At 37.5% G+C, this 25,871-nt stretch overlaps 4 protein-coding genes across 5 annotated transcripts in view; 1 reads left to right on the forward strand and 3 right to left on the reverse strand.

Moving 5' to 3' along the window:
- The window catches only part of osbpl6 (oxysterol binding protein-like 6), a 34,978-nt gene extending 27,760 nt beyond the window's left edge, over positions 1-7,218 (forward strand). For both annotated transcript variants that reach the window (XM_055152294.1, XM_020931825.2), the window contains exons 14-23: positions 38-125; positions 1,739-1,992; positions 2,338-2,475; positions 2,807-2,870; positions 2,971-3,049; positions 3,683-3,827; positions 3,956-4,100; positions 4,186-4,312; positions 4,380-4,502; positions 4,614-7,218. In XM_055152294.1, the coding sequence (XP_055008269.1) occupies positions 38-125; positions 1,739-1,992; positions 2,338-2,475; positions 2,807-2,870; positions 2,971-3,049; positions 3,683-3,827; positions 3,956-4,100; positions 4,186-4,312; positions 4,380-4,502; positions 4,614-4,725 (1,275 nt within the window). In that variant the 3' untranslated portion in view covers positions 4,726-7,218. The remainder of the gene's footprint in view (positions 1-37; positions 126-1,738; positions 1,993-2,337; positions 2,476-2,806; positions 2,871-2,970; positions 3,050-3,682; positions 3,828-3,955; positions 4,101-4,185; positions 4,313-4,379; positions 4,503-4,613) is intronic.
- A 1,212-nt stretch (positions 7,219-8,430) lies between these two features.
- Positions 8,431-14,107, reverse strand: prkra (protein kinase, interferon-inducible double stranded RNA dependent activator). Its single transcript, XM_020931922.2, has 8 exons — positions 13,912-14,107; positions 12,610-12,782; positions 12,263-12,344; positions 11,955-12,024; positions 11,586-11,703; positions 11,420-11,514; positions 11,185-11,347; positions 8,431-10,113 (listed from the first exon to the last, which is right to left on the reverse strand). Exons 1-8 carry the CDS (start codon positions 13,953-13,955, stop codon positions 9,956-9,958), a joined length of 903 nt encoding a protein of 300 aa, XP_020787581.1. The 5' UTR covers positions 13,956-14,107; the 3' UTR covers positions 8,431-9,955.
- A 190-nt stretch (positions 14,108-14,297) lies between these two features.
- casp10 (caspase 10, apoptosis-related cysteine peptidase) lies at positions 14,298-21,501 on the reverse strand. Its single transcript, XM_020931852.2, has 13 exons — positions 21,325-21,501; positions 20,070-20,350; positions 18,775-18,880; positions 18,576-18,708; positions 17,909-17,982; positions 17,792-17,837; positions 17,678-17,697; positions 17,221-17,251; positions 17,054-17,149; positions 16,903-16,970; positions 16,713-16,821; positions 15,571-16,066; positions 14,298-15,023 (listed from the first exon to the last, which is right to left on the reverse strand). The coding sequence occupies exons 2-13, from the start codon at positions 20,345-20,347 to the stop codon at positions 14,861-14,863; spliced, it is 1,620 nt and encodes a 539-aa protein (XP_020787511.1). The 5' UTR covers positions 20,348-20,350; positions 21,325-21,501; the 3' UTR covers positions 14,298-14,860.
- A 233-nt stretch (positions 21,502-21,734) lies between these two features.
- Positions 21,735-23,131, reverse strand: LOC129407892 (uncharacterized). The gene is made up of 3 exons (XM_055150637.1): positions 22,774-23,131; positions 22,443-22,549; positions 21,735-22,097 (listed from the first exon to the last, which is right to left on the reverse strand). The coding sequence occupies exons 1-3, from the start codon at positions 23,129-23,131 to the stop codon at positions 21,735-21,737; spliced, it is 828 nt and encodes a 275-aa protein (XP_055006612.1).
- Between the last annotated feature and the right edge of the window lie 2,740 nt (positions 23,132-25,871).

The raw sequence follows: 25,871 nt of genomic DNA on the forward strand, positions 1-25,871 counted from the left end.
ACTGACTCTATCCACTTTGTACCTGTTCCCCTCACAGGGCTCAGACGATGAGTCATATGTCAGTGATGTGAGTGACAACATTTCCGAGGACAACGCCAGTGTCACCGATAATGTCTCCAGACAAAGTAGGTCACTTTCTGAGTCTGAATCAACCATCAAACCCCACCATTAGAGAGGAAAGAAAGCAGGGGACCCCACTCTACACTCCCACACGCACACATATCCAAGGTTATTAATCAGTACGACTGGAGGAGTAGAGTGTGGCAGGGCTCTTTGCCAGAAGCTGTAACTGCAGTGTGAGTGGAATCTCCCCTTTTATCATTGTCACACTTAATAATGATAAAAGGCACTTGAAAGTGCACTGAAGAACATGAAAATCACACACAGTACATATTAATTGAAAATGATGTAAGAAATGTAGAGAAATTACATCATCTGTTTACCTTTTAGATTTAACTTAATTTGTATTCATACGGTACAGCCAGAGCCTCAAAGGGTTTTACAAAAATAGACATCAATAGGCAAGCACTGTATTTCACCTGAGCTCTGAAAATCTGTTAGGGGAAGGAAAACCCAAAAAGGAGAAGTTAGAGCAGCTATAAATATTTAATAGTAATTCATCATATTATATAACATAATAATGGGTTTAGGTTCATATATATATAGCCACATCTAGCAGGTGGTGCACAGTTAGAGTCATGAAGGGGTCAGGACAGGAGCACAGATGGGTCCAGCTAAGTACACATAACTGGCCAACAGACTTTTTAGACAAATACTCTCCCTTTACTCAGGATGTAATGATATCCAAATCTCTCTGAATGATACTTTGGTGATATGCATCTCACAGTACAATACAACGATGAACAAAATTGCGCTGCTTTTTCTTTATAAAATGCCTTGATAAGCCTTTGGTTCTGCCATAATCCAAATAATTAAGATTTAAATATTTAAAAGTTCTTAATAACACTTATTATTTTTTCATGTAGTGTGCCCTGAAATTAAGCAAACTATCATTGTACATGTGCACTCTGTCTTTAGCATAGACTATATTAAAAAGTGGACTAAGATAGTGGGACGTCACCCGTAGCATTCGGCTTGAGTCAAATCAAGTTGACAAGGCTAGCAGTTATAGGGATAAGATTTGAGCTATATCATTAATAGGAATTCATTTATAGACAAAATATCTAAATAAAAACACCAGGATTATGTAGAGTGAGTTAATACGAACATTTTAAGACCAAAATGATGAGGCTTACTGCAGCAGTTACAAAGAGAGGGGTGAACCGTATTAAATGTTAAGTCAGTTGGAGCCAGAGTCGATGGAGCCGGAAGTGCACCCATGTTCACTTCCTATGTGGAATGTGGCAGCTAGTGGTTTTGTCATATCTGTGTGGTGTCTAGCTATCGCTGCACCAAAACAATGAATGTAATCGAAGAGACTTGTAATTCGGCCCACAATATTACTGTGAGACTTTTGACGATACAGTATTTTAATATTTTGGTTATTGAAGAAGTTACAGAAGTATGCAGTATAATGTATGGCTTTATTTGTTTTTTTTTTACATACAAAGTTTGCAGAATAAAGATAAGTTAATACAAAAGACCTACCTGCTGTACTGGGTGAGGATTCCTGAGGGGAAAAAGTGTAGTGTGTGCAGTGTAGCCTCCAGAGTACTCACAATCACGATATTTCTATTTTTGTTACATCTCTAACCTTTACTGTTGTTTCTACCCCTAGTGGCCAATGGGGACTTTGCTGGCAGTGCCTTCCGTAATGGGCGCCGCTCCTGTCTGCCTGCTCCCTGCCCTGACACCAGCAACATCAACCTGTGGAACATCCTGAGAAACAACATTGGCAAAGACTTGTCCAAAGTGTCCATGCCAGTAGAGCTGAATGAACCTCTCAACACTCTACAGCGCATGTGCGAGGAGCTAGAGTACAGCGAGCTCCTGGACAAAGCCGCAGAGACCGAAGACCCATTTGAGCGCATGGTAACAACCGCACAGAAAGCAGCCCTTTTTAGTCTCATTAAAGGTCCTGTATTAGAAAAACAAAAACATACGTGGAGTTGTGTTTTGTTTCATTCACACAGAACAGAGTATTTTCTTTTTGAGAGAAGAAATATGCAGTGTTTGTGTGTTAAACTTGTGTGCATGAAACAAAACACAACTTCAGGTAAGTTTCTGTTGAGGTAACAACGTTTTAACATAGATCAGGAAATAGGGTAATACGGGCCCTTTAATCAGCAAGCCACTGACAATCCTCTCTTTAACCTGCCCTCATGTTGTAACGGTTGTCAAAGCTCGCCTTTATTTACTCCATTTGATCTCACACAGGTTCTCGTGGCTGCCTTTGCTGTCTCAGGCTACTCCTCCACTTACTACAGAGCAGGAAGCAAGCCATTCAACCCACTACTCGGAGAGACCTATGAATGTATACGTGAAGATAAGGGCTTTTGTTTCTTTTCTGAACAGGTACATGGTTTTATTAAAATGAAAAAAAAAATACATAGAGGAATTGTTATTATAATCTTTCAAAAGTAGTAAGTCTTTTATATTACTTTTGATACCATGCATGCTTAGACTGCAACAGAATTAGATGGAATATAAGTACATTACATTAAAATGAAAAAATATATATTAAGGAATTGTAGCTCCAACTGCTATCCTACTAAAAGCTTTTTATACAAATTATGTCTTATTGAACGGCCATGTTACATCAGATTAAATATACATGATGACATATTTAATGCAACACCTTACCAGAGCAGCTGGTAAAAGCTTTTTGCTTGATGTTGTTTCAAAGGTGAGCCACCACCCTCCTGTCTCTGCATGCCACTGTGAGTCGAAGAACTTCACCTTCTGGCAAGGTAAGCCATGGTCCCAATGTGCAAGTTAAAAGCATTATTGCGTTTTTGCCTTGTATTTAATGCTGTCATGTATTTTGTAATATCTGTTTCTTTTTTCTAGATGTTAGATGGAAAAACAAATTTTGGGGAAAGTCCATGGAAATATTACCTATTGGGTCTGTGAATCTAACAATCCCAAGGTAAAGTACTAAAGTAGTAGTAAAGTAGTAGTAATTATTTTTCAAGTATAGCTGATATACATGCTTTTTTCTACGCATAAAAGCAGTGAACATGAATGTAGAAACCTTTCTCGTGCTGCATTATACAAACTTGACTCATGCCAGATTGATATGTGTCACTCTGAAATGAGATCTATACATTATCCCTCTGGGATGGCTCTCACTGAACTGCACTAACTGAATCTGACTGGTCAAAACGTCACAGTGGACCAAGCTGAAAAATCAAACTTTTATTACATCCATTTGAGAGCAATGCATAGACAGACCTTCCCTGTCCACAAAGGCACAAAGTGCTTACCTTCTGCACATTTTTCACTAAGTAAATATTGATGCTAAAATTGACTGAAATACGTCTGTTGGTGTCTCCATGCTTGTTTTGATTTGTTTAACTTCTACACAAACCTCTATGCTGCTCTGTGATTGGTCCGCCCGTTTAACCATACAGCGCACTCCAAGGTGGATTCTCGTGAGTTTGTGAACTCACAAACATTGTGAGAATCCATCTGAACATCACTAGAATGGAAGTGCTAAAATCTGTACATCTCAAATTATTCTTATAACCCACTCTTCCTCTTTGTTCTGTGTCTCTTGTAGGTTTGGAGATCATTACGAGTGGAATAAAGTCACTACCTGTGTACACAACATTCTGAGTGGACAGAGGTGGATTGAACACTACGGAGAGATCACCATAAGAAACACAAAGAGCAGCGCCTGCCTTTGCAAACTGACTTTTGTCAAGGTTAGGAAAACGTGTTTTTGCTAACTTCAATAACAATAATGTTACAATAAAGACAGTATTTTAAACACAGTGGCCACATCTTTTCCCACAGACATCTGTAGACTGATTGTTGGCGTTTCTTTTTCCAGGGAAATTACTGGAGTTCAAATGTGAATGAGGTGCAGGGATTTGTGATGGATCAAGAGGGCAAAGTCATTCATAGGCTTTTTGGAAAATGGCACGAAGGCCTTTACTGTGGAGTCCCTCCTTCTGCCAAATGTGTCTGGAGACCAGGCATGCACTTAACTGCTTCACACTGTCGCCATACCTAATTTTTATTGCCTATTCTTATTATGCCTCTCCATTGTTCTTTATATAGGCTCCATGCCCACAGACTACGAGTTATATTATGGCTTCACCAGGTTTGCAATTGAACTAAATGAACTATGCCCAGAATTAAAAGATGCCCTACCACGGACTGATGCTCGATTCAGACCAGATCAGAGGTAACGGACCATCTGTTTTGTTTTTATTTTTCTACACTGTTGTTTATATTTCACTTTGGCTTTTCAGGTACTTGGAGGAAGGAAATCTTGAGCTGGCAGCCTCAGAAAAACAGAGAATAGAAGATCTACAGAGAGCCAGGCGGAAATGGAACGAGGAGAACGACATCAGGCAGGAGCCGCTCTTTTTCAAGTCAGTTCAGAGGATAAATCTGAATCTCAATCTAGTGTAATTGTGTTTCTGTAAAACTGTGAAGTAAAATGTTTCTTTCTTCTTTTTTCTTTTCTTCTTTTTTTTTAACAGAAAAGTGATGGATGCCAATCACAGGGAGCGATGGGTCACCAACAGCACATACTGGGAGCTCCGCAGAAACCCTGGCTTCATCAACATGGAGTCGACTGTACACCTGTGGTAGTGCATTGACTTATAATCACAGACATGTGGGAAGCTACCTATGCACAAAAGGAGTGTGAAAGAAGGTATTAATAAAATATGAGTGCATGGTTTGGAGCTGCGGCAGAGCTGGGGGAGGCCGGATGCCCAGAGATCCTGTGGAGGTTTAGCGGCGCTATCATGTCGTCACCCATCCATGGAAACACCCTCTGGGGTCACCTTCATTGTGCTCCATAAAGCTGGGTTGTCAGGGCAACAATCTAACCACTCCTATGTATTTGTGCCCTGAGCTCGTAAACGTCTGTCCTTGCCTTAAAAAGACATGCATCTCTCTCACACTAGTGCTGTTTAGACAAATACATCTTAATCCTCACTGTTGTTTGGCTTAGATTAATCTTTAAAAAGTAGTTAGTCTTTTATATTACTTTCGATACCATGCATGCTTAGAGTGCAGCTCTTACTGGCATCGAGCTTTATTTATTATATAATTGTAGAGAAAAAAAGAGTTATTTTTATATATTAAAAACATCTTGAACTATGAATTTAGTGAAACGGAAATTAGAGTAATTGGCAAATTGTATTTATTTATTGCCTTTTAATACTGTTGAATTTACGTGAAAGCAGACACCTGTGAGAGAAAAAATTAAAAGATCTTAAAAAAAAGCAGCATTAGATGGAATAAAATAAGAAGTTTGATGGTTTTACTTTATTTTGAAGCTTTTACTGACAAATGCAGCTGTAATATGTGACACAACATACTCCACAAAAACCAGCTCACAACAGTGTCCCGTGTCTGTGCATAGTACTACTCTTATAGCTCTCCTCTGTCCCTCTGCTTATTTTAGACATGGTCATGAGAAGAAACCTGAAACCACCCCCTCCCCTCTTTACTCACTCCATTACACACACTCAATTCTACTCACCAACCTACACATCTAAATGGTCTTCAAAGGACATACTGTAGTCTCATACTAATTTTATCATCCCTCTGTAGAAAGCCTGGCACAGTTAAGAACTTTTTGGCTCTTATTACTGTCAATTTAATAGCCAAAAGTTGCTCACCCACTCATCCAGCTTCGGACCAATCCTGCTAAGAAAGATGTAACTTTATTTTTAATATGTTTTATTATGATACATATATCTATTGTGGTTTTACAATTGTAATGATGTGAAGAAGCCAAAGTAATCCGATGTAAGCCTTCAAATTAAACATAAAAAAGCATTTCCAGGAAGTTTAGACTGTGCTGACCCAACATGTCATCTCCGATTGAATAACACCTATAACGCGTTGATCAACAATAAATAAGATTCAGTTTTTCATTTAACACTAGAGCCACCTGCTGGACGTTCTGTAAAACTGCAAATTATGATTGGTTATTGATCTTTATCCAATATGTTTTAGCGTTTTAAAATGAACGTGCGATTGTATATTTACTTTTGTCAGAGTTGTTGTAATCTTGTTACATTTTGCATAATTCTGATGGAATTTTCTTCACATTTTCTTAACATTTAAACAAATATAGGACCCTTCATAAATGCTCATTGGGAGACAGATAATGAGAAAAGATTTATTTTTAGGAATACTTTATGCACTGTTCACGTAGATTATAAACCAAAAATTAACATAATCGACTTTGGCTTTACATCATAGTTTTCTATTTTAATAATGTGCTAAAAATCCAATGCTAAATCTCGTCATCATTGGTTTCACTTACTGTGCCTTAATGAATTAGACTCATGTATCACAAACACATAGGATTCCCTTATAAACATGAAGGTATGCCATTAACCACTGTCCCCACTAACAGCTCATTTGGCTCTGATGTTCCTCATTTTGAGTCATCTCCGGTGGTTAGAATATGCAACCAGCTTAAAGGTGTAACTTTTCCGTTGGGGTCCATCGCCCTCCTTTGCTTTGAATGTTCCACAATTTAACATTAAACAGATCTACCTTACATTTATACAATTACAGGTGATTTAATTGCTCAAAAATACCTAGAAAAACAGGCATTCTGACTGTGAGCGGGGTTGCCCTCCACTAGAAAAGTTACACAATGCACCTTTAAAGTGCTTGCAGAATTTCTGAGATGACCTCCTGCTTCTCCAACCATAACCATACACACTTTAACTGTAAATACAAGAGCTTTAGACTACAAAAAAATAAAAAATTAGCCATTGGATTAAATAATTTTAGCGTGAAAGGATTTTAACTTATCATAAAAATAAAAAAAAACACTTAATGATTTTAGGGATAGATGTCAGCCACTGTTCTAGCTGCATGTCTAGATTACACAGCCTGCCAATGAATGAATGAATGTCGCCTTATGGAAAAAGTTTTGTTTTTTGAATTGAAGTCATTGCAGATGTTTCACAAAAAAGCACTATGTCAGATCCGTCATTTCTAATCTTCCAAATGGGTACCTTCTGAAGTGCAATTTAAACAAGTACATATCTTTCCATAAACACTGTACACTGCTGCTACATAGTGCTTGTTCTAATAAAACTCGAAAACAAACCACGTCTGTCATTATTCTACCTTTTTAGTAAAATATGTTAGTTAAAAGGCCCATATTACACTATTTTCTGATCTATGTTATACTGTTGTTTCCTCATCACAAATATTTCTAGAGTTGTGTTTTGTTTCATTCACATGTTTAAAGCGCAAACCCTGAATCCTTAGGCTGAGTTCTTGTCTCAGATGGAAAACACTGTTCCACCTTGTGATGGCATGTGGTAATACAAAAAGTGCTTCTGTTTTTAAAATCCATACATCTTCACTAGAATAATTTGGATGATTTCAGCTCAGGAATTGCGAATATCTACTAAACAAAAGGTAAAAGGAGCTGTGCACTTGAAAATTACAGCTTCATGACATCACAAGTTAGAACAGAGCATTTTGAGCTTTGGATGTTGACAGATTAGCAGAGGTCGGGACTTGAAAGTCGGGACTTGAGTCACTATTTTTAGGACTTGAGACTTGACTTGATAAAATGGATGAAGACTTGGGTCTCAACTTGAACTTGAAGGGTCAATGCCTTGGGACTTGACTCAGACTTTAGGCCTGTGATTGAGAAGCACTTTTTAATGTGAATTCTTTCTGTTCTAACTGTAATGATTCCCTCAAAGATCTTATTAAGACATTTAAAAAGGAAAACTTTGCATTTCTACAACTCATATAAATACTCATATCTAAATATACTATGACTTTTAAAGTAGAATTTATCTTAAAAGTCATATAGAATGCAAAAATCTGAGCTGTATTTGGTATTTTGGTTTAAAGACTTGAAATGAATTGAAGCTCAAAGCAAACGACTTAGACTTGACTTGGACTTATGGGCCAGTGACTTGAGACTCGACTTGGACTTGCCTGTATTTGACCTGGTACTTGACTTGGACTTGAGGTCAAAGACTTGAGGCTTACTTGAGACTTGCAAAACAAAGACTTGGTCCCACCTCTACAGACTAGTAATAAAAGGATTACTCAAACACGTGTGAATGAAACAAAACACAACTCCAGGTCTGTTTTTGATGAGGTAAAAACATTCTAATAAAGTGTAAAATTCACAAGATCGGACCTTTACGTCACTGGTCAAGGTCTGCAGATGGAAAGTTGCTTATAGCTAAATCTGGCACAGAGCATCTTTTCTCTCTGAGTTTAATGTCTTTCTGTTCACTGTCCTTGTTTTAAATAAATAAATGAATAAATAACTGGACAAAGAAGCTACAATTGTGATATAGTGCCTTTAATTAGCAGTCAGTTATTTTTAAACACAGCACACACAGTTCCATTTGGTAATTTATTGTTCTAATTAGAGGACCTATAACATACTTATAATTGACATTTTGTTTAACTAAACGGTGAAATAGAAATACAAGTAAAGATTAAAGTACTGCACAAATGTATCAAGTGATTTCTGAGCAGCAGAGGTGGTCAGTAAAGAAGTAAAGTTTAATGCACTGTACTTAAAGGTGCACTGTGTACCTTTTCTGCTTTTCTGATGTTATTGGTTTGCCTGCATCTGACCTGTAACTTGGTCTAGTCTCATCAAATGCTTCTCTCCATGGACTTAAGTTTAATGCCATACTGAGGAATATTCCAGGCAAAACGTAAAAAAAATCATCATGGAGACAAGTACGTGAAATGCCTCCATCAGAAAGTTACATAATGTACCTTTAAGTAACGTACAGACAGTTGGAAGTACAGATTATTTTAACCCACTACATTTGAAAGATAAATAAAACCAAATAGAGTTTACATCTTGTACTCAAAAGTAGTATTGTTTTTGTAATGTTTTTGAAGTTCCATTACTATTAATTTAAAATATTTATTGAAAAATACTTTGTACTGAAGCAGTTTCTACGGCAAATTTACTTTAAAAGGTGCATTGTGTCACTTTTCAGGTAGAGGGTTCTTCAAATGCTTTTCTTCATGGAGATTTTATTGCTTTGTTTGGAATGTTTCACAGTATTAAAGTATTAAACCTTTCTATCTCCATGGAGACCAAGTTACAGGTCAGATCTGTGGAGAGGCAACGACGCTCAGTCAGAATGTACCCGTTTTTAAAGTATTTTCGAGCTATAAAACCACCAGGTAATCTGTTTAATGTCATACTGTGGAACATTTTAAACAGAGCAATGAATCCATAGAAACAAGCAGGTGACGGATCCCCAACCAAAAAGTTACATAGTGCACCTTTAATTGGAGAAAAGAAATGAAGTCTTTGACCACCGCTGCTGAACAGTTACAACATAAAAGTATTTAGTCTACAAAACAGCACAAAGGTAAAATGGACCTGATTTTCGATGCATTATCAGTCACTGCATTATTTGTTTACTGCTTGGGAAGGAGTTGAAGAGTTTAAGCACGTGTATTAACTAAAAAGCTGGTGATCATGAAAATACAACACATCAATTATCATATTTATATATATAAAAAACAATAAGTATCAAAACAATAAATTAATAACATGTAATAGTCACTAAAAATAAGGGTTATTTTTCACTACATTTAAAGTATGTCAACTCAGCCAATTCTAAAATGTTAGCTCAAATTGGAACACATTATATTTTATTGCTTTTTTCACTTAATGTTTAAATAAACACATGGCAAAACATCAAACTTAACTGAAACATGATGAAAATGTAACAACAGCTGCTACTGTGAACATTGATAGTCATGATAATACCTTTACTGTGATGTTTGCAGAGGATGGGAATGGAAAAGAACCTGATTGACACATATACTAGAGGGTTCACTTTGAGGAGGCCATGATCTTGATGTATTGAAGTGCATTGTGGGCCGCGTCGTTGTGAGCGTTGCTGCAAGAAATCCCAGTACCGTGACAAACAGTGACCGGGGAGGTGGACAGCTCTGCCAAGCACTGGTACTGTCCATTCACAGTTAGTTCATCTGTAAGAAAATCATGACTTTAATACCATAAGTTACATCTATTAGAGACATTTTTATCAAAAGGTGCACTATGTAACTTTTTGGTTCCTGCTGAGTTCTATGGATATGTCATTGTTCTGCCTAGAATGTTCCACAGTATGACATTAAACTGCTCTACTTTTTATTTGTTTGATTACAGGTGGTTTTATTGCTCAAAAATACCTAGAGCAACAGGCATTCTGACTATGAGTGGGGTCGCCTCTGTGCAGATCTGACTTGTAAATTAGTCTGGTTTGGTCTCCATGAAGATAGAAAGGTTTAATGCCATACTGTGAAACATTCCTGACAAAGCAATAACAAGCAATGTCCATGGGGAAAAGCATTTGACGGACCCTGCACCAGAAAACTTACACAATGCACCTTTAATTGTAATACTTAACTTAACTCAAATAAAAATACATCAAAAAATAAGAATTAGAAAGTTTCTGTTTCTCCTAGTCAGAAAAACTAGATTAGCAAATTCTTATCCTCCAGAAGATCCTCTAGTTTTTTACTATTAAGTAGAGATGTAACAGCAACCAAAATATCATGATATCGTATCATCAAAAGTCTCACAATAATATTGTGGGCTGTCACAATATATCGAATTACAAGTTCCTTTGCTTAAATGCATGGTTTTATAATAGCAACAGCTTATAAACAGAGGGAACTACATATCCCATGATTCATTTCAGTGCAAACAATATGAAGAGATACGATATGTTTTTTACTTAAATTGGGATTATGACAGAAATACTTTACACCAAAATCTTGTCAAGGTATTTTAAAAGCAAAAAAAGGTTCCCATCTACAATTATATTAGTCTCTTCGCAATAAATATCGTACCGTGAGATGCATATCGTGATAATATCGTACTGTGAGATCTGGATATCGTTACACCCCTACTATTAAGAGACCATTTTTACCAAACCAAACCAAATTTTTGCACGTACCTGGAAATTTCAAAAGGTTGTTTATGTCTTTAATGATTAACAGATACCCAGTGTTTCAGGGAGTTATTACATTCTTTCCTTGAGTGGTGTTGTCTCTTACCAATATCAAAATATGTGACTTCAAAGCCTTGTTCTTTGGACAGGTCCAGCATCATCTGGATGTAATCTGTGTTGGGAATGCTAAGAGGGTTTCTTCTTAATAGAGAGATTTTTTCAGCTGTCGAGTTGCGCAGGTTCTCCAGTCGAACACTTGATTTAAGAGTCTGAAAAATGAAACATTCAGTTCACAAGAGCTCACCTCAAGAGTGTGAGAGGCCAGAAAATATGTGTCATACCCATGTTATTTCAGAACCATCAGAGAGGCTTTGTAGCTTTGCCACCAGTTTCTCAGCAGCCGCCTTTTTTGCAGCTTTCTTAGTGTGTCCTACCGCTAATTAACAGAGCGTAATTATGTAAGATTAGCATGGACTCTCATAGATTTTAAAGAATCTTATAATGTACCTTTCTCAGTCAAGGACTCCATACGGCAGGTTACTGTGAACTCTCTTTTGTGAGGAGGGCCGGCCTCCATCATAACTGTGTACTCAGGTAGACGCCAGCCTCTCTGTAATGCAATCTCCTACACAGAAACAAAAACATCAGAATTACAATGTTACATTATTACAAACAGAGGAAAAGGGTTCCTACACAGTGATCAACAATATGTTCAACCAAAAATGTCAGTTTATAAAACAAGTCTACAAGGTTAAGGTAATTTTAGCAGATCATTAAGTAGCACTAGTAAATACTGCAGATTTAAAAGTTGATAATGTGGTTAATTCACAGTGGACACATCATGTTTGTGCAGATGAGAAAGAGCTCTCAGGGCACCTGTAGCTTCCCCACTGAGTTGCTTGTGTCTGCTGCCACACCATTGCTCTCAGACTTCACAGGGACCTTCCTGTTGAGAACCAGATCAAAGCAGTTACTACAGCTGCAACAGATCTGCATTCAGAGCAGTCCTCCAGGCTGTTTAAGATTGTGTCTGCTGCTGACCCTGGTCTTAGACCAGGCCCAAACGCACACGTCATATACAACTGTACTGGCCAACAACATTATTTTCTATATTTATGTAATGGTAGTAGTAGCATACATGAATACAATTATTTTGATAAAACTTCTTAGGAGTCTGTACTCACTGTGCTCCACCCTCAATTTGAAGAACTTTTAGAGCAGCCTCAGCAGCCTGATGTTTTGCAGCTTTCTTACTGGAACCTTGGCCTGAAATAATCAAACAAATCATATGCATCATTATTTTAACAAAAAAATCAAAGCCATTCAATTTTACCAGACAGAAGAGTACCTTGGAAATGAAAAACTCCTCAGTTCAATGTTAGTAGCACTTTCAAATGTAAAAAGCTTATGCTCTATTATAGAATTGACATTTAATGAAATGAAACAGGTTTTGAGTTCCACTGCCTCTCTATTATAAGCTGTTAGGAGCACATGAAGTATTAGTAAATGTAAACAGTGACCCCATACGTACCAGAGCAGTTCACATCTCCGATCTGTACACTGAACACAAAGCTGGGCTGGTGAGCCTCTCCTTCAGACTTCTCCAGCAAATACACGGGCAGGTTGCCAGTTTTTGTGCCAAATTCATGAAGGATTTGAATAGGAGTTTTCTCAGGAACTCTTCTGTGCATCCCAGAGTCCAAACTGTATTGAAAACCAAAAGGCATAGTCCTTTATTCCCCATTATATGATGTCTCTAAATTAATTCATCATAGCCTGTGCTATTATAATCCAACAGGACAGGCAGATGTGGTCACATGCACCTATAACTACAGAGCAAAGCGCCATTCACAGTTGGTGCACAAACTCTGTCCTATAAGTATTTGTGTGACATAATTTTACATCAAACATTCCCACCAATAATGGACTGAACGCACCACTGGCAAACCACTGTAGTTCAGGTGAGCTTTCTTTCTTGCAATTAAATATAAATGGGCACACCATGGCTCACATGATGACTAGTGTAACTCACTAGAGCTGGGTATCATCAAGAAGTTGCCGATTCGATACATATCTCAATACAGTGAGCTTTCGATATAATTCGATATATTTCAAATCAATTCGATACAGTTCAATAAAAAATAAAGGCTAAATCATGGCTGTGATACTAAAAGTCTTCATATGAAACCCATTTTAATAACCAAAACAGTGAAAATGTCAAATGAGTTGCATAAACGATTTTCCTTCCTCTAAACAAGCAACAAAACTGTAGCACTGTAACTACATAATTTGGTAAAATATATCAAAAAATACTCTTGGCGATATATCAGTACAGTAGCCCACGAAACGGATACTTTATCATCACATTAAAGATACAACAGATCGAAATTTTGATATTTTTTACACTCCTATAGGCCACCCAGTGTGAGGGGTGTGAGAATGAAAAGACTAAATGCTCTTGGATTGACTGGCCAATTGCAAATAAACCGGCCTGTGGTCATGTTCATAACTACAGATAGGCCCTGTTGCTTTGGTTATGTTTGGATGTTCGGTTTTATTTATTTTAAGTTGATGCTCTCTTTAGATCTGTGTTTTATGTGCTGCAAACAATGGTCCATCATGCTTTTTTCTGCTACATACATTTTCGACCATATTTAAATACGTATAAATAAAAATCACTACATACACGAATTACTTAAAACGGAGCTGCCAAGGTTTTTAGACACATGATTGACGGTAAATGGCCAAACACTAGAGTCACACACAGACAGTTTGAAGCTTTAGTTTCGTTTTTCGTGATCACAGCGGGTCAGATGAGAGAAAAGCCGCTCACCTCGTGTCCGCGGCCACGTTTAAAGGACACTGCTCCTGAGACATGCTGGACCCACTCGATGAGATTAAATATGAATATCTGATTACAATATACTAAAGGTTTCAGACACAGGCTTGCATAAACACAAAGAATTGCATGTATCTAATATGAAAACGCTAACATCTGCGGTTCAAACAGACCGGATGTTATTATTATAAACATCCGGGTAAGCGGCGAAAAGGTAGTTTACTGTCCCCTACTGGCGAACAAACTCAGTAAATTACATTGAGCAATAAAAAGTTTTAAAGTATAAAGTAAATTCCTACAGATGATAAATGAAAATATTGTGTGTCTATGTACACTTGATGTTTTATCTATGAGCATAATTCAGTTTTTTAAATCTGCACTAACAATTCAATTCAATCTTTATTAAGAACACACAATATCTGGTTCATTGTATTAAAAAGAAAATAGTAAGAATTAAAAAGTTAAATACAGTGCATGTTATAATGTATACAGGCAAGACCGCCAGTGTCTCCACAGCTGAGAGGTGAATCTGACAGAGCTCCTCACAGGACACACTAATGATTCGATTGCTCAGATTCATGGCTCTACACATAAATTAATAAATACAACAACTGATTGTGACAGCACAGGGTTTTACACCACAATTTACAAACATTTCACTGGCGATACAGAACCTCAGCACTTTCAGTAATATTCTCAAAGAATCATTATAGGCCACTGTCAAACTCTGCATACTCTTTTTCTTGTAGTTGCGCCAAAGATGCGCAGTATACAAAAGTGAGCAGAAACATAAAAAAAACCTATCTGATATTTTATTGACATTTGCAATATGAAGTAAAATAATTAATACATATTTGTATTTAAGAAAATATGTTTATTTTCTGAATGCTAAAAAGACTTACAATACAATCAAATGTGCAATTTTTTTTTTTTTCAGTGGTCGTTATTGCCACAGTCTGGGAGGATGGGCTGAAGGCACAGGGAAGATCACTTTCTTTCGCAGTGAAAAGGCTGGCTGAGGCATCTGTTTTTTTGGTTCTTTTGGACCAGTCTTTTTGCTGACATCTGCATTCACCTTGGTCAGGATGGAAACAAGGTCCAGTTGCCTGCAGAGGAAACAATGCATTTATATCAAAAGTTTTTCTACACCAGGCATTATGACAGAACAAAGAGAATGGTGCTTATTATTTTCCAACAGGCTCCTACAGCTCAGATCAAACAGTGATACAGAACTACGTTCATACCATACTCAATACAATACAACAACTCACCTTTATGTAATAAATACTCCTTTCCTTAAGACCTTACTTATTTTTCTATTGTACTTTTACTTGTACATATACAGTTACATAATTATGTCTTATTTGACACCTGTCTCTTGCTATTTTTGTTACTACTTATTTAGAATGTATTATTACCATTTACATTTTTCACTCTGTTATTATAATATAATGTGATGTGTGGGCTACTGTGCCCAAATAATTTCCCTTGTGGATCAGTAAAGTTTGTCTGAGTCTAATCAAGTTCACACATTATCGTACTATTATCATATTACTTTTTATGAAATACTTATTGTGTTGTTCAACTTAAATGTGTGGGTGTCTATTAACTGCCCTGTTCCATAGAAAGTACAAATAAACATGTAAAACCAACCTGGGTACCATATGGATGAGGTTTTCACACAAAGTCTGGATAAACCATGAGCCACTATTCCTGTCTCTGTAGGAAACATACGAGGGAACTGTGGCCATTCCCAGTAAGAAATCAGCATCAGACGGGATCGAGTCCTCAACTTTAACAGCATCGTTTTCAATACAAGACACTGGACCATCCGACTCAATTTTGACTGCTTGCTGTTCTTGCTTTCCCTGGCAAGCTTGGATGAAAAATATCTTTGGTTTATCAATAAGAGAGGGGCAGCTGGAGCCATTGAAAAGCGCAGTCATCTCATTGATAGGGACAGTTTGATCATCTACTCCAAACACGCCCCCCTCCTGACCGTGGCTCAGGATACAGCACACCACAGAGTCCATGTCTCTGTGGTCTCTCCTGCTCAGATTCTGCATCACTGACAGCATCTTCTCACCGGTGCAGTCATTATGGACCTCCACCTCGAAGCCCAGCCAAGAGAAGACTTGATTCAGGCACTCTGCAGAGTACACAGAGAGTTTTGAGATTGTATTGTTATTTTTTTTTTTTTTACATGTAAGATGACCTTAAGGGTCCTGAAAAGCGTCATTAAATGAAATGCATTTTTATTATTCATTAATTTAATAATAATAATAATAATAATAATAATAAAAGTTCAAAAACTTGCTCAGGGCCAATCAGCTACGTCCTCAGTAATGATCACAAGACCTATAATTTTATTTCAAATCTGTTTCCGAAACTTCCGAAAATCAACCATGAAGTTACTAGAATATTTATCAGAATCTTGCATTTTAAACTGCCCTTTTGGACTTAAAACATTCACTTTATGGATATTAGTTGCCACATAGCTGCTTGAACTATTAATATTGAATTTTTTGGGGAAAAATCTATGGGAAAAATTTACAGAAAATTTTCTTCTAGAACTGGTGTGAGCAACCACTGTTGAGCTCCACTGAATGCCAATCATTTTAGCACTACCAATAACGTCTAATTATCAGGAAGGAGTTTCACATTGTTTTGAATGGTTCACAGTCATTTTCAGTTGTATTGAAATTTGATTCATTGCACCATCTTGAACACAGTTTTTTCACATTTTGTTGATGTAATTATCTAACAAATATGACATCTTAAACTAGAGCACACACCTTTGTCAAACTGTGTCCCTTCACGTTTCTTCTTATTGATGAAATCATAATTGTTTATTATCAAACAAATGCCTCTTTTCACTCCATTCATTGGGTATGTGCCCACTTCCTGTGAGATTGAATGCAGAGATTTTAAGATAAATAACCATATCAGACAATAACATGCTGATGCCATTAAATAGAGAAATACCTCATAATTTCTGGCTTCAGAGGAAATATTAAGCTCAGAGTCTGTTTTGTTAGAAATGTTTGCACCTTCTGTTGACATTTTCAAAACACAACAGATTGAATAAAATCCATTGAACAAATTCATTATTTAAATGGTGAACAGGTTTACAGACCTTTTACTGAGGAACAATTTGGCACCATGTTTGGCCCACTGACTTGCTCAGGTGAAACACTGGAGTCCTGACAAGAAGCTGATCCATATGGAAAATCTACAAAGAAAATGTACTGCATTATAATGACAGGTTTATTTATTCATTTCAAGAAATCACCCAAAACTCACCCACAGAGGCATTTGGGCGATCAACTGAAACCTGTACAGAATGAGATGGAGAAAAAGGATAGATCTTAGAAAGTGATTATCAGTGGTGGAATGTAACAAAGTAAAAGTAGTGAAGTACTGTACGTCAATATAAATTTTAGGTATCTGTACTGTACATTTTAGAATGAATACTTTTTACTTTTAGTTTACTACATTTGAGACAAGATATCTGTACTTTCTACTCCACTACAGTTTAGTGTTGAAAATTTTGCTGGAAAAAACAACTGATTCAATTGTTTCTACTGAACAAAATACAGTGCAAATCTTTATCAAAATCAATGAGATCAATTTAAATCCTTTTAAGACCTCAAAATATGCACAATATACTATAAGTACTTTTATAAATGGTTACTTTAATACTTAAGTAGATGTTCTTTATCTGCACTTTTAAAACTGCAAATGAATGCAAAAATCTTACCTGAGGTGTGGATTGAAAACCTATGAGTAAAAAAACAGAGAATCAATTTCAAATATTTGACAAAACACACAGCAGGATACAAAGCCGAATGCAAAAGCAATAATCTCTGCTTACTCATGCCGTTGCTCCCTTCATACAGCAACTGGTCATACAGAGGACACTAAAATAGAAACTTGCTGGTTAGATGTGGCAGTTCTGTGCCAAATTGAAAAATAATTCATATAATCATACCTGATTCTGATCTGCAGGAAATGGCAATGAAGTCGATGAATTCATTCCTTCAAAACCAGATTGAACATGCACAGCTATGATACAAAGCAGTGTAATATTAGATGCAGTGGTGGAGGGTAACACAGTAAAAGTAATAAAGTACTGTATTTAAGTATATAGTCTAGGTATCTGTACTTCACTTAAGTAGATTTTAAAGAGAATATCTTTTACTTTCGCTACATTTTTTCACTACAAGGTCTCTGTACTTTCTAATCCATTACACTGTTGAGCTAGAAGTATTTTTATTACAGTTTGAGACCTGCTGAAAAGTCTGATGGATTTATTTAAGTTCATAGTTTGAGTAAACACAAAATATATAAATAAAAACAGGGGAATAGATTATTGTTTCTGTTAGACAAAATTCAATACAATTCTTTTTCAAAATCACACCTTATAAGACCTAAGATCTGTGCAAAATACTTTTACTTTTTACTCTTTTAAACTGATACTACTTTTACTTAAGTAGATTTTGTCATGTGATACTTTTATGTTTACTTAAGTTTATTTATTTATTTGCTCTGGTATCTGTACTTTTACTTAAGCAACAAAACTTAGTACTTCTTTCACCGCTGATTAGATGTATTGTAAATGCATGTTCTTAGGTGTGTGTGGTTATTTTGTACTTTACCCTGCTCCTTAAAGCGATTGATTTTCTCATTCAACACAGGACACACAGACTGAAATATCTCCTGAAGTAAATCCAGATTAAATTCACTGAGGAGGTCCATGTGCTCCATCTCCAAGAAAAGCTCCAAAGTTGTCTGAAAATGTAAAGATCATTTCAAAGCTAGTTAAACCATTATTATTGAATTGACTTACGCACTTACAACATTTTCGTCCAGCTTTTTTCTTGGGAGTTTTGGGTTTAAAAGGAATTTGATACTTCTCAGGTCTTCGTCAGTGATATCTTCAGAGAGATTGTACAGCAGCTTTCTGAAATAAGATGCATTCTTTATTGCCTGACCAGCCAGAAACACATGCACAAAACTTTATACATACGAGCAGATTCCTGATTTCACAGGGCATGACTGATAGGCCGATTAACAAGTCAGAGAGGCACATGGATAAATCATCGAAGCACCAAACTATTACTTAACTCAGGTAAAATAAGTTATATATTTTGTTCTGAATAATATGAAAATTCTGGAGAGGAGTTGACTTCCATGTTTGAGAGGCACTTGCTACAAACTGTGGCCAAACCTTTTGTCAAAGTCAGAGCTCATAAGATCTCAGAAGCTCAGCAGGGCTGGGTCTGGTTAGTACTTGGATGGGAGACCACTGGGAAAAGTTTCCAGGTTCCACAGGCGGGCACCAGTGGCAAAAACTGTTGTTGTGTCCTTAGGCAAAACACTTCACCCACATTGCCTATTTAAAAAGTGGAGTGTGTGTGAGTGATGGTGGTGGTCAGAGGAGCTGATGGTACAGATTTGCAGCCTAGAGTCCATCAGTCTGCCCCAGGGCACAAAGTAGCTTACTAGCATTGAGTGTGTAGTGAATGAATAATGCACTAAATTGTAAAGCGAATTAGAGCATCTGTAAAAGCGCTGTATAAGACTTTATTATTATTATTATTTATTACTTCAAATTAGCAGCAGTCATCAAATTGTCTCAACTTTTTCACCCTCTATTGTCCGGTTTCAGTCCCCTCTGAATTTGATCACTTAGCCAGGCTGGTGCCACCTAGTGCTTCCGCTCAATTTAATTTTTCTCCAGCGACTAAGTCAGGAATCAGAATACACTAGACGGTTTACAAAAACCCCAGAAGTGCGAATCCGGGCACCAGCCAATCAGCGAAGAGCCATACATTCTGTGTTGGCAAAGATTCCCGAAATCGAGGATTTAAAGCCCGAACAAAGTGAATGTTTGGTGAATTTTATCAAGGGGAAAGACGTTATTGCTCTTCTTCCTACGAGATTTGGGAAAAGCTTAATATAGGAGTTAGCCCCATTAGTAGTGCATTACATACGTCATGATCAAATAGCAGTGATTGGTTAAATTTAAAAAAGTACCCGCCTACCGTCGAGGGAAGGAATTATAATGCTGTGAGGTCAGGCAATATCCTTTATGCATTATTATACTAATACAAATACATATTAAAATAACAGATGTGAGTTTGTCAGACCTGTATGCTGGGATGAGCTCTGTCCTTGGTCCTGGGTGAGTTTGTTGGAGGTGTCTGACTAGGCGCGGTCTTTGTATAGTCAGCAGCAGCTCTTGGAGGAGGTCAGGTTTTTCAGGTGAGAGCAGGTCCTGGTCCGACAGAATGGAGCACAGATCACTGAAGAGCTCCAAGGAGTTCAGGCTGCGCTTAGAGACATCTGTGCAAAGGAACGCCAGGGCTTTCACCTCCTCTGACCCCAAAGACTGCCCTATTTGTAACAGCAGCCTCTGAAAATCCATCTCCTATAGCCACATGTTCAGAAATGGGGTCAGTGTGCATGTATATCCAGAGGAACGCACACAGTGGTGCAACGTAAGTAAATAAGAACATAAGTAAAAGTAAAGTACTGTACTTAGGTAAAATATATAGGTATCAATCACAGACTTTAGAAGGAAGAAGTTTATATACAGTTTTATGATATCAATACATTTTAAACTAGATCTTTTTTACTTTTACTTCACTACATCTGAGAGCAGAGCAGGTGTCTGTACTTTCTACTACACTACTTTTTTCCGCTATTTTTGGACAGCACTGAAAAGTTTTTTTTTATTACAGTTTGACACCTGCCGAAAAGTCTTGGGGGTTTATTTTTTTGGCGTTCATAACAACAAATACACAAATAAAAACAGAATCACTACATTTCAAGCTTTAATAGATCTCAAAATCTGCTCAAATTATTACTTAAGTAGATTTTTCCATGTGGTACTTTTACTTTTACTTGAGATTTTTTTTCCCCTTTGGTATCTGTACTTTTTAAAGTAACAAAACTGAGTACTTCGTCCACCAAATAACACGTGTAATTTAAGATCGGAGCCCCTGATTATATAGGAGGTTGGTCATTTTGTATTTCGTTCTAGTCCTAAGTTTTGTACTTCTCCTGCAGGGTTAAATTCCTTTTCAGGCTGACTTACACATTAAGTTTTGTGTATTTCTTTTCTGTACAGATTTGTCATATATGTATGGCATATGGTCGAATGGTCAAACATGGACAACAGAGGTCACTGTTTATTTTTACTGTTGGGAGTTGCTTTCAGGTGGCTACAGTGGATTACTCCTCTTTTTGAAGTGGGTACAGATAACTCATGTTCAATCATACCATCGTAACAAAGAAATTCATTTGGTAATTTACTGTAGCTTTACTTTTATCCAAAAACTGGCCTAACAAGCAGAGTCTATCCTTAAATATCTACACCTTAAATGAAGTAAATTCGCCTACCTGTTTTGAACAAGATCAAGTCCTTTTTTCAGCAGCAGTCGAGTCACAACAGGCCCATTAGTTTAAATTTAATAAGCTACTGAGGCATATGGACGGTCAGAAAGAGTCAGCAAACTAGGAAAAGTAATTTGTGAATAGCGAATATTTTCTCTGCGTGCCGATACGGGAAGAGTCAAGAACGAAAGTAAAAGTAAGACTGTGGGGAAACACGCGTCACGTGACAAAGTACGGTTATTTTTTAGATAGATCGATTTATTTATTGTCATTGTATGAAATACAACGAAACTTCAGCAGAGCAGATCTGTAGCAGTAAACATTTACAAATACACACACATCCTCACATCCATACCAATAAAAAACATTTATTAAATAAAATAAATAGATTATTGCACCGAGTCCCTTCAGGTCTTTTATCTGTGCCTGTGCCCTTTTAGCACGTCCACTGCTCGTGGATAGAAGCTGTTGCGCAGCCTGTTTGTGCGTGTGAGGGGAGTTTGAAGTCTTCCTGAGGGGAGAGTGTGGAAGAGGCAGTTCCCGGGGTGTGTGGGGTCCTGCAAAATGTTGGAGGCCCGTGTGTGGAGACGTTTGGAGTAGATGGTGTCCAGGTTCGGGAGTGAGGAGTCCACCACCTTTTCAGCTGTTCTCACCACTCGCTGCAGGTCCTTCTTTTCAGCAGCTGTGCAGGCTCCATACCACGATGTACAGCAGTACGTTAGAACGCTTTCGATGGTGCACCGGTAAAAGTTGGTTAGGAGCTTCTGGGAGAGCCCGTTCTGGCGGAGTGTTCGTAGAAAAAACAGTCTCCGCTGGGCATATATAATGCTGATGGTGTTTAGGCTCCACTTCTATGTTCTATTTTTGGACATGTACTATTTAAACTATGAAGAAACTTGTAAGAAAACGGTTACACAGCTGCAACATTCACAGTGTTGTGTGTCAAAAATATATTTCACTGTGGGACCTAAAAAATGAAGGACACCCTTTGATTTATTAGATTATATTTTAATAAATAGACTATTAAGTAAATAATGAATACAATTCGAACTTAAAACAATATTGATGACATACAGAGCTGCTCTTTCGTTCTCAGTAGTACATAAATGTTAGTGGAGAAGTGCACGAGGCTGAGGGTTAGACTCCAGAGTCTTGATTCGTCCTCTGTGTCTCACGCGCACACTGAGCCACGCGAGGGAGTTCAGCCCAGTGCTGTCAAAGCTGAACCTCTCTGTGTGGGACACAAGCAACACACACATGTTAATAAGTCACTATATAGCCCGCATAAACCTGAACAATAGCGAAGGCAACAGAAAAGGTGAATATGAGCCTTAGAAAACCACCCGACTACATTCTAAATTTATATTCTAATCCTATAACACTTTTTTTACAGTGGCTTTTACATTTTATTTTTATTTATTCATCCATTTAAATAAAGATTTTTCAAGCACTTACTGTCTGTAATGAGTGAGTGCACAGAAGTCACGTGTCTGCGGCCCAGACCGTGGCTCCGGGACATCACACAGTCCAAGTACAGGTCCCAGAAAAGTCCCGCGAGGTCCCAGAAAAGCGCTGCGTGTTTGTTATTATCAGACGCCTTGAGAAACACCATGAGGTCCCAGAACGCGGGCACTGAATCTGCGATGCGAGGGGAGCGCATCTCCAACAACAAAGCGGATGACGACTCCCAGCACTGCGGGTGCGCTCGGGGAACCACCAAGGGGTCAACCTGGCCTGGTCTTTGCGCCATGACGCACAAGCAACAAAGCGTCAATACCGTGACCGTGAGTAGTGACAGGTGCAACGGAACCATCTATAAACATATGAGAGACAGAGTGATAGAACTTAATCTGAAGTAAGAGGGCAAAACAGATTACGAACTATAGAGAAGATTTTGTGCAGAATAAAATGTTATAATATAACATAGCCCTTAAATTGCAATATTCTGTATAACATATATGGTCTATATGACAAAAAACACTCTCCATCACTAAGAAACATTCCCCCTAAACTGACTTTGAGCTTTAATCAAAGTTATTAATAAATTTTTCTTTAAAAAAGTAAGATGCTGAGAAAATCCACTTACCTTTAAGTGAGGCCAACAAAGGATCTATAGTGTTTGATGGAATTTGATAAATAGCTATCTGTTAGTCCTGGCTGACGTCACCCCTCCCCCCGTGGAGATCTATGAGCCACTTCTTCTCACGTTCAGTATGGATGTCTGATCATCAGCCATATATGATCAATAACGACCTTAATATGTAGTTCTAATTAATGATCAGCATGCATACAATACAACAACAAAAACAGGAGTGGACTATATCAAGTATATCAACACTTACTGTGTTAAAATGGACACATTTAGGCAGCCTGAATGTTTCAGATTGATTTAGTGTCAATATGGTCACCCTGGCTTTTACTGACAAGTCCCCAAACACTTTGTACTGTGATGTGTATTGTTTATTCTTCTACATACACATCAGGTTTATACCAAGACTCACATACACACCCAGTCCTTGTCTTCAGATGCACTTCAGAGTGCCTGTAATACCCATGATGCACACACAGTTTGTTCCGCAGTCCCATACTAACCTCATGGACACAGAATACAAGGGTGGAGGTTTCCTGATCAACATTGTCACCTCAGAAACAGCAGGCTGTCAGCCTAAAAGAACAAGTGCAGCTGTAACTGTTCAGGGAGTGGTTTGGCAGTTACGTTTTGATGCTTTTACTGAAATGTCACATACATAGATGATCTCAGGTGCAATTACTTTCACAGTAAGAGGTCTGCGTTAAATGCACTGGGTGGATTCACTCCTGATGATGCAAAGTGTACTTGTAATGACCGTTTCTATTCCAGTCCTCAAAGGACTGTGGAAGAAGAAGACTTATTCATGTATTGATTCATAGAATGTATTGTTTAGTTATCTGAAAACGGAAGAGGAAGGAAAGAATGGCAAAATTATTGTTATTATTAAAAAATGTGAAGTACATTGGAGTCAGGTCGGAACAAGCGTCAGTGCCTGAATTTGAGCTACCTAGACCCCCGAATTTCCCCTTCTGGGGATCAATATAGTATTTACCTATCTGTCTATCTATCTGTCTGTCTGTCTATCTATCTATCTATGTATTATTACTTTCTTAGTTCTTAACAAGTTCTTAGGTTCAATGTACAGAGGAACTTTATCATGATGCTTCATGCCCTTGAAAGTCCAGTGTTATGTTATACTTCACTTTTTGAACTTTGAACTGTTGATACCTCATAAAAAACTATACTGTTCTGGTTCTTATGGAACAGCATTCTATAAATTGAAGTGCAAACATTATCAGATGTTCAGGTTATAAAGGAGTCAGTAAAAAGTCTCATGTGCATGATTGGCTTAACCCTGCACCTCAGTCACCTGAGTCAGTTTAATCTGTGTGAATATGAGCTGATAATTCTCATTTGTACAAGTATTGGTGCCAAAAAGTAGGGTTGACCTGATCAATTCATTGCAAGCTTTACTGTGCAACTTCAAAAGTAGCAATGTATTTAGCCTAATTTAAACTGCCTCACTCCTCAAACAGTCAATAACAGTCAGTTATTCTGCTCTCTGCTGGCATCTTATTCGATGGCGCAGATCATTTTACATAATTATACACATTTATGTGTTGTACATCAAAATTAAGTAGTTTGTGTCCCTACTGACAAAAAAAAAAAAAAAATCAGTAATGCTAAGTTGCTGAACTGTCAGAATACAATTTGAGTATATATATATATTTTCAGCATGTCCAAGACACACTGGGCAGCTTTATCTTTTGAATCACACACAAATAACAGTTTTGGTTTTGTTAAATAAAATTGCTTTATTGAACATCATTGTTTTACTCCCCAAAAATACAATGACAAATGAAAAAGCAGAGACAAAATATGTCCATAATTTATTCGCCAGTCCTGTACATGATGCAGTGAGAGACACGAGACAGTGACCACATGGAGGTTACACTGAGGCCAGTGCTATGGCAGCACCTGGAGCACACCACCTGTCAGAGAAGCCCTGGGCCTCAGTAAGTACAGGCACCATACAGTGTGTGTGTGTGCGTGTGTGTGCGCGTGTGTGAGCCATACAATACCAGGTCAAACAATGACAGTCACACAAACAGGTTCATATGTAAAGGGTGCTCGCTTGTTTTATTTTCAAAATATTAATTATTATTTTATTTGTATTTATTTGTAGTATGTTTAAGCATCATGAAATGAGACATATGACATGGCCAAATACAAAAATTGCAAAGGATTTTGTAAATCCTTGTTTATATTGAAATTGTTATTACCCATACGTTGTGCAATATCTCTCTTTGCATAGTAAATAAAAGTTTAAATGTTTAGTTGTTGTCATGCACCTATCTTTTGTAGAGTATTTTGTTGCAGATTTAGGGGACTCCCATACAGAATTATAAGCCCACTATAGTGAAAGCATGCAGCGTAACCAGTAGAGTTGAACTTCAACTAAAAGTTTATGAAAGCGAGGGCTAAGCTAGTATAGTGGGTGTTGAGGAAATGGTCAGAGGAC

Source organism: Boleophthalmus pectinirostris, unplaced genomic scaffold (genome assembly GCF_026225935.1).
Source record: "Boleophthalmus pectinirostris isolate CB_2022bp ecotype Guang Dong unplaced genomic scaffold, ASM2622593v1 HiC_scaffold_1, whole genome shotgun sequence".
In the NCBI taxonomy this organism is placed as follows: Eukaryota; Metazoa; Chordata; class Actinopteri; order Gobiiformes; family Gobiidae; genus Boleophthalmus; species Boleophthalmus pectinirostris.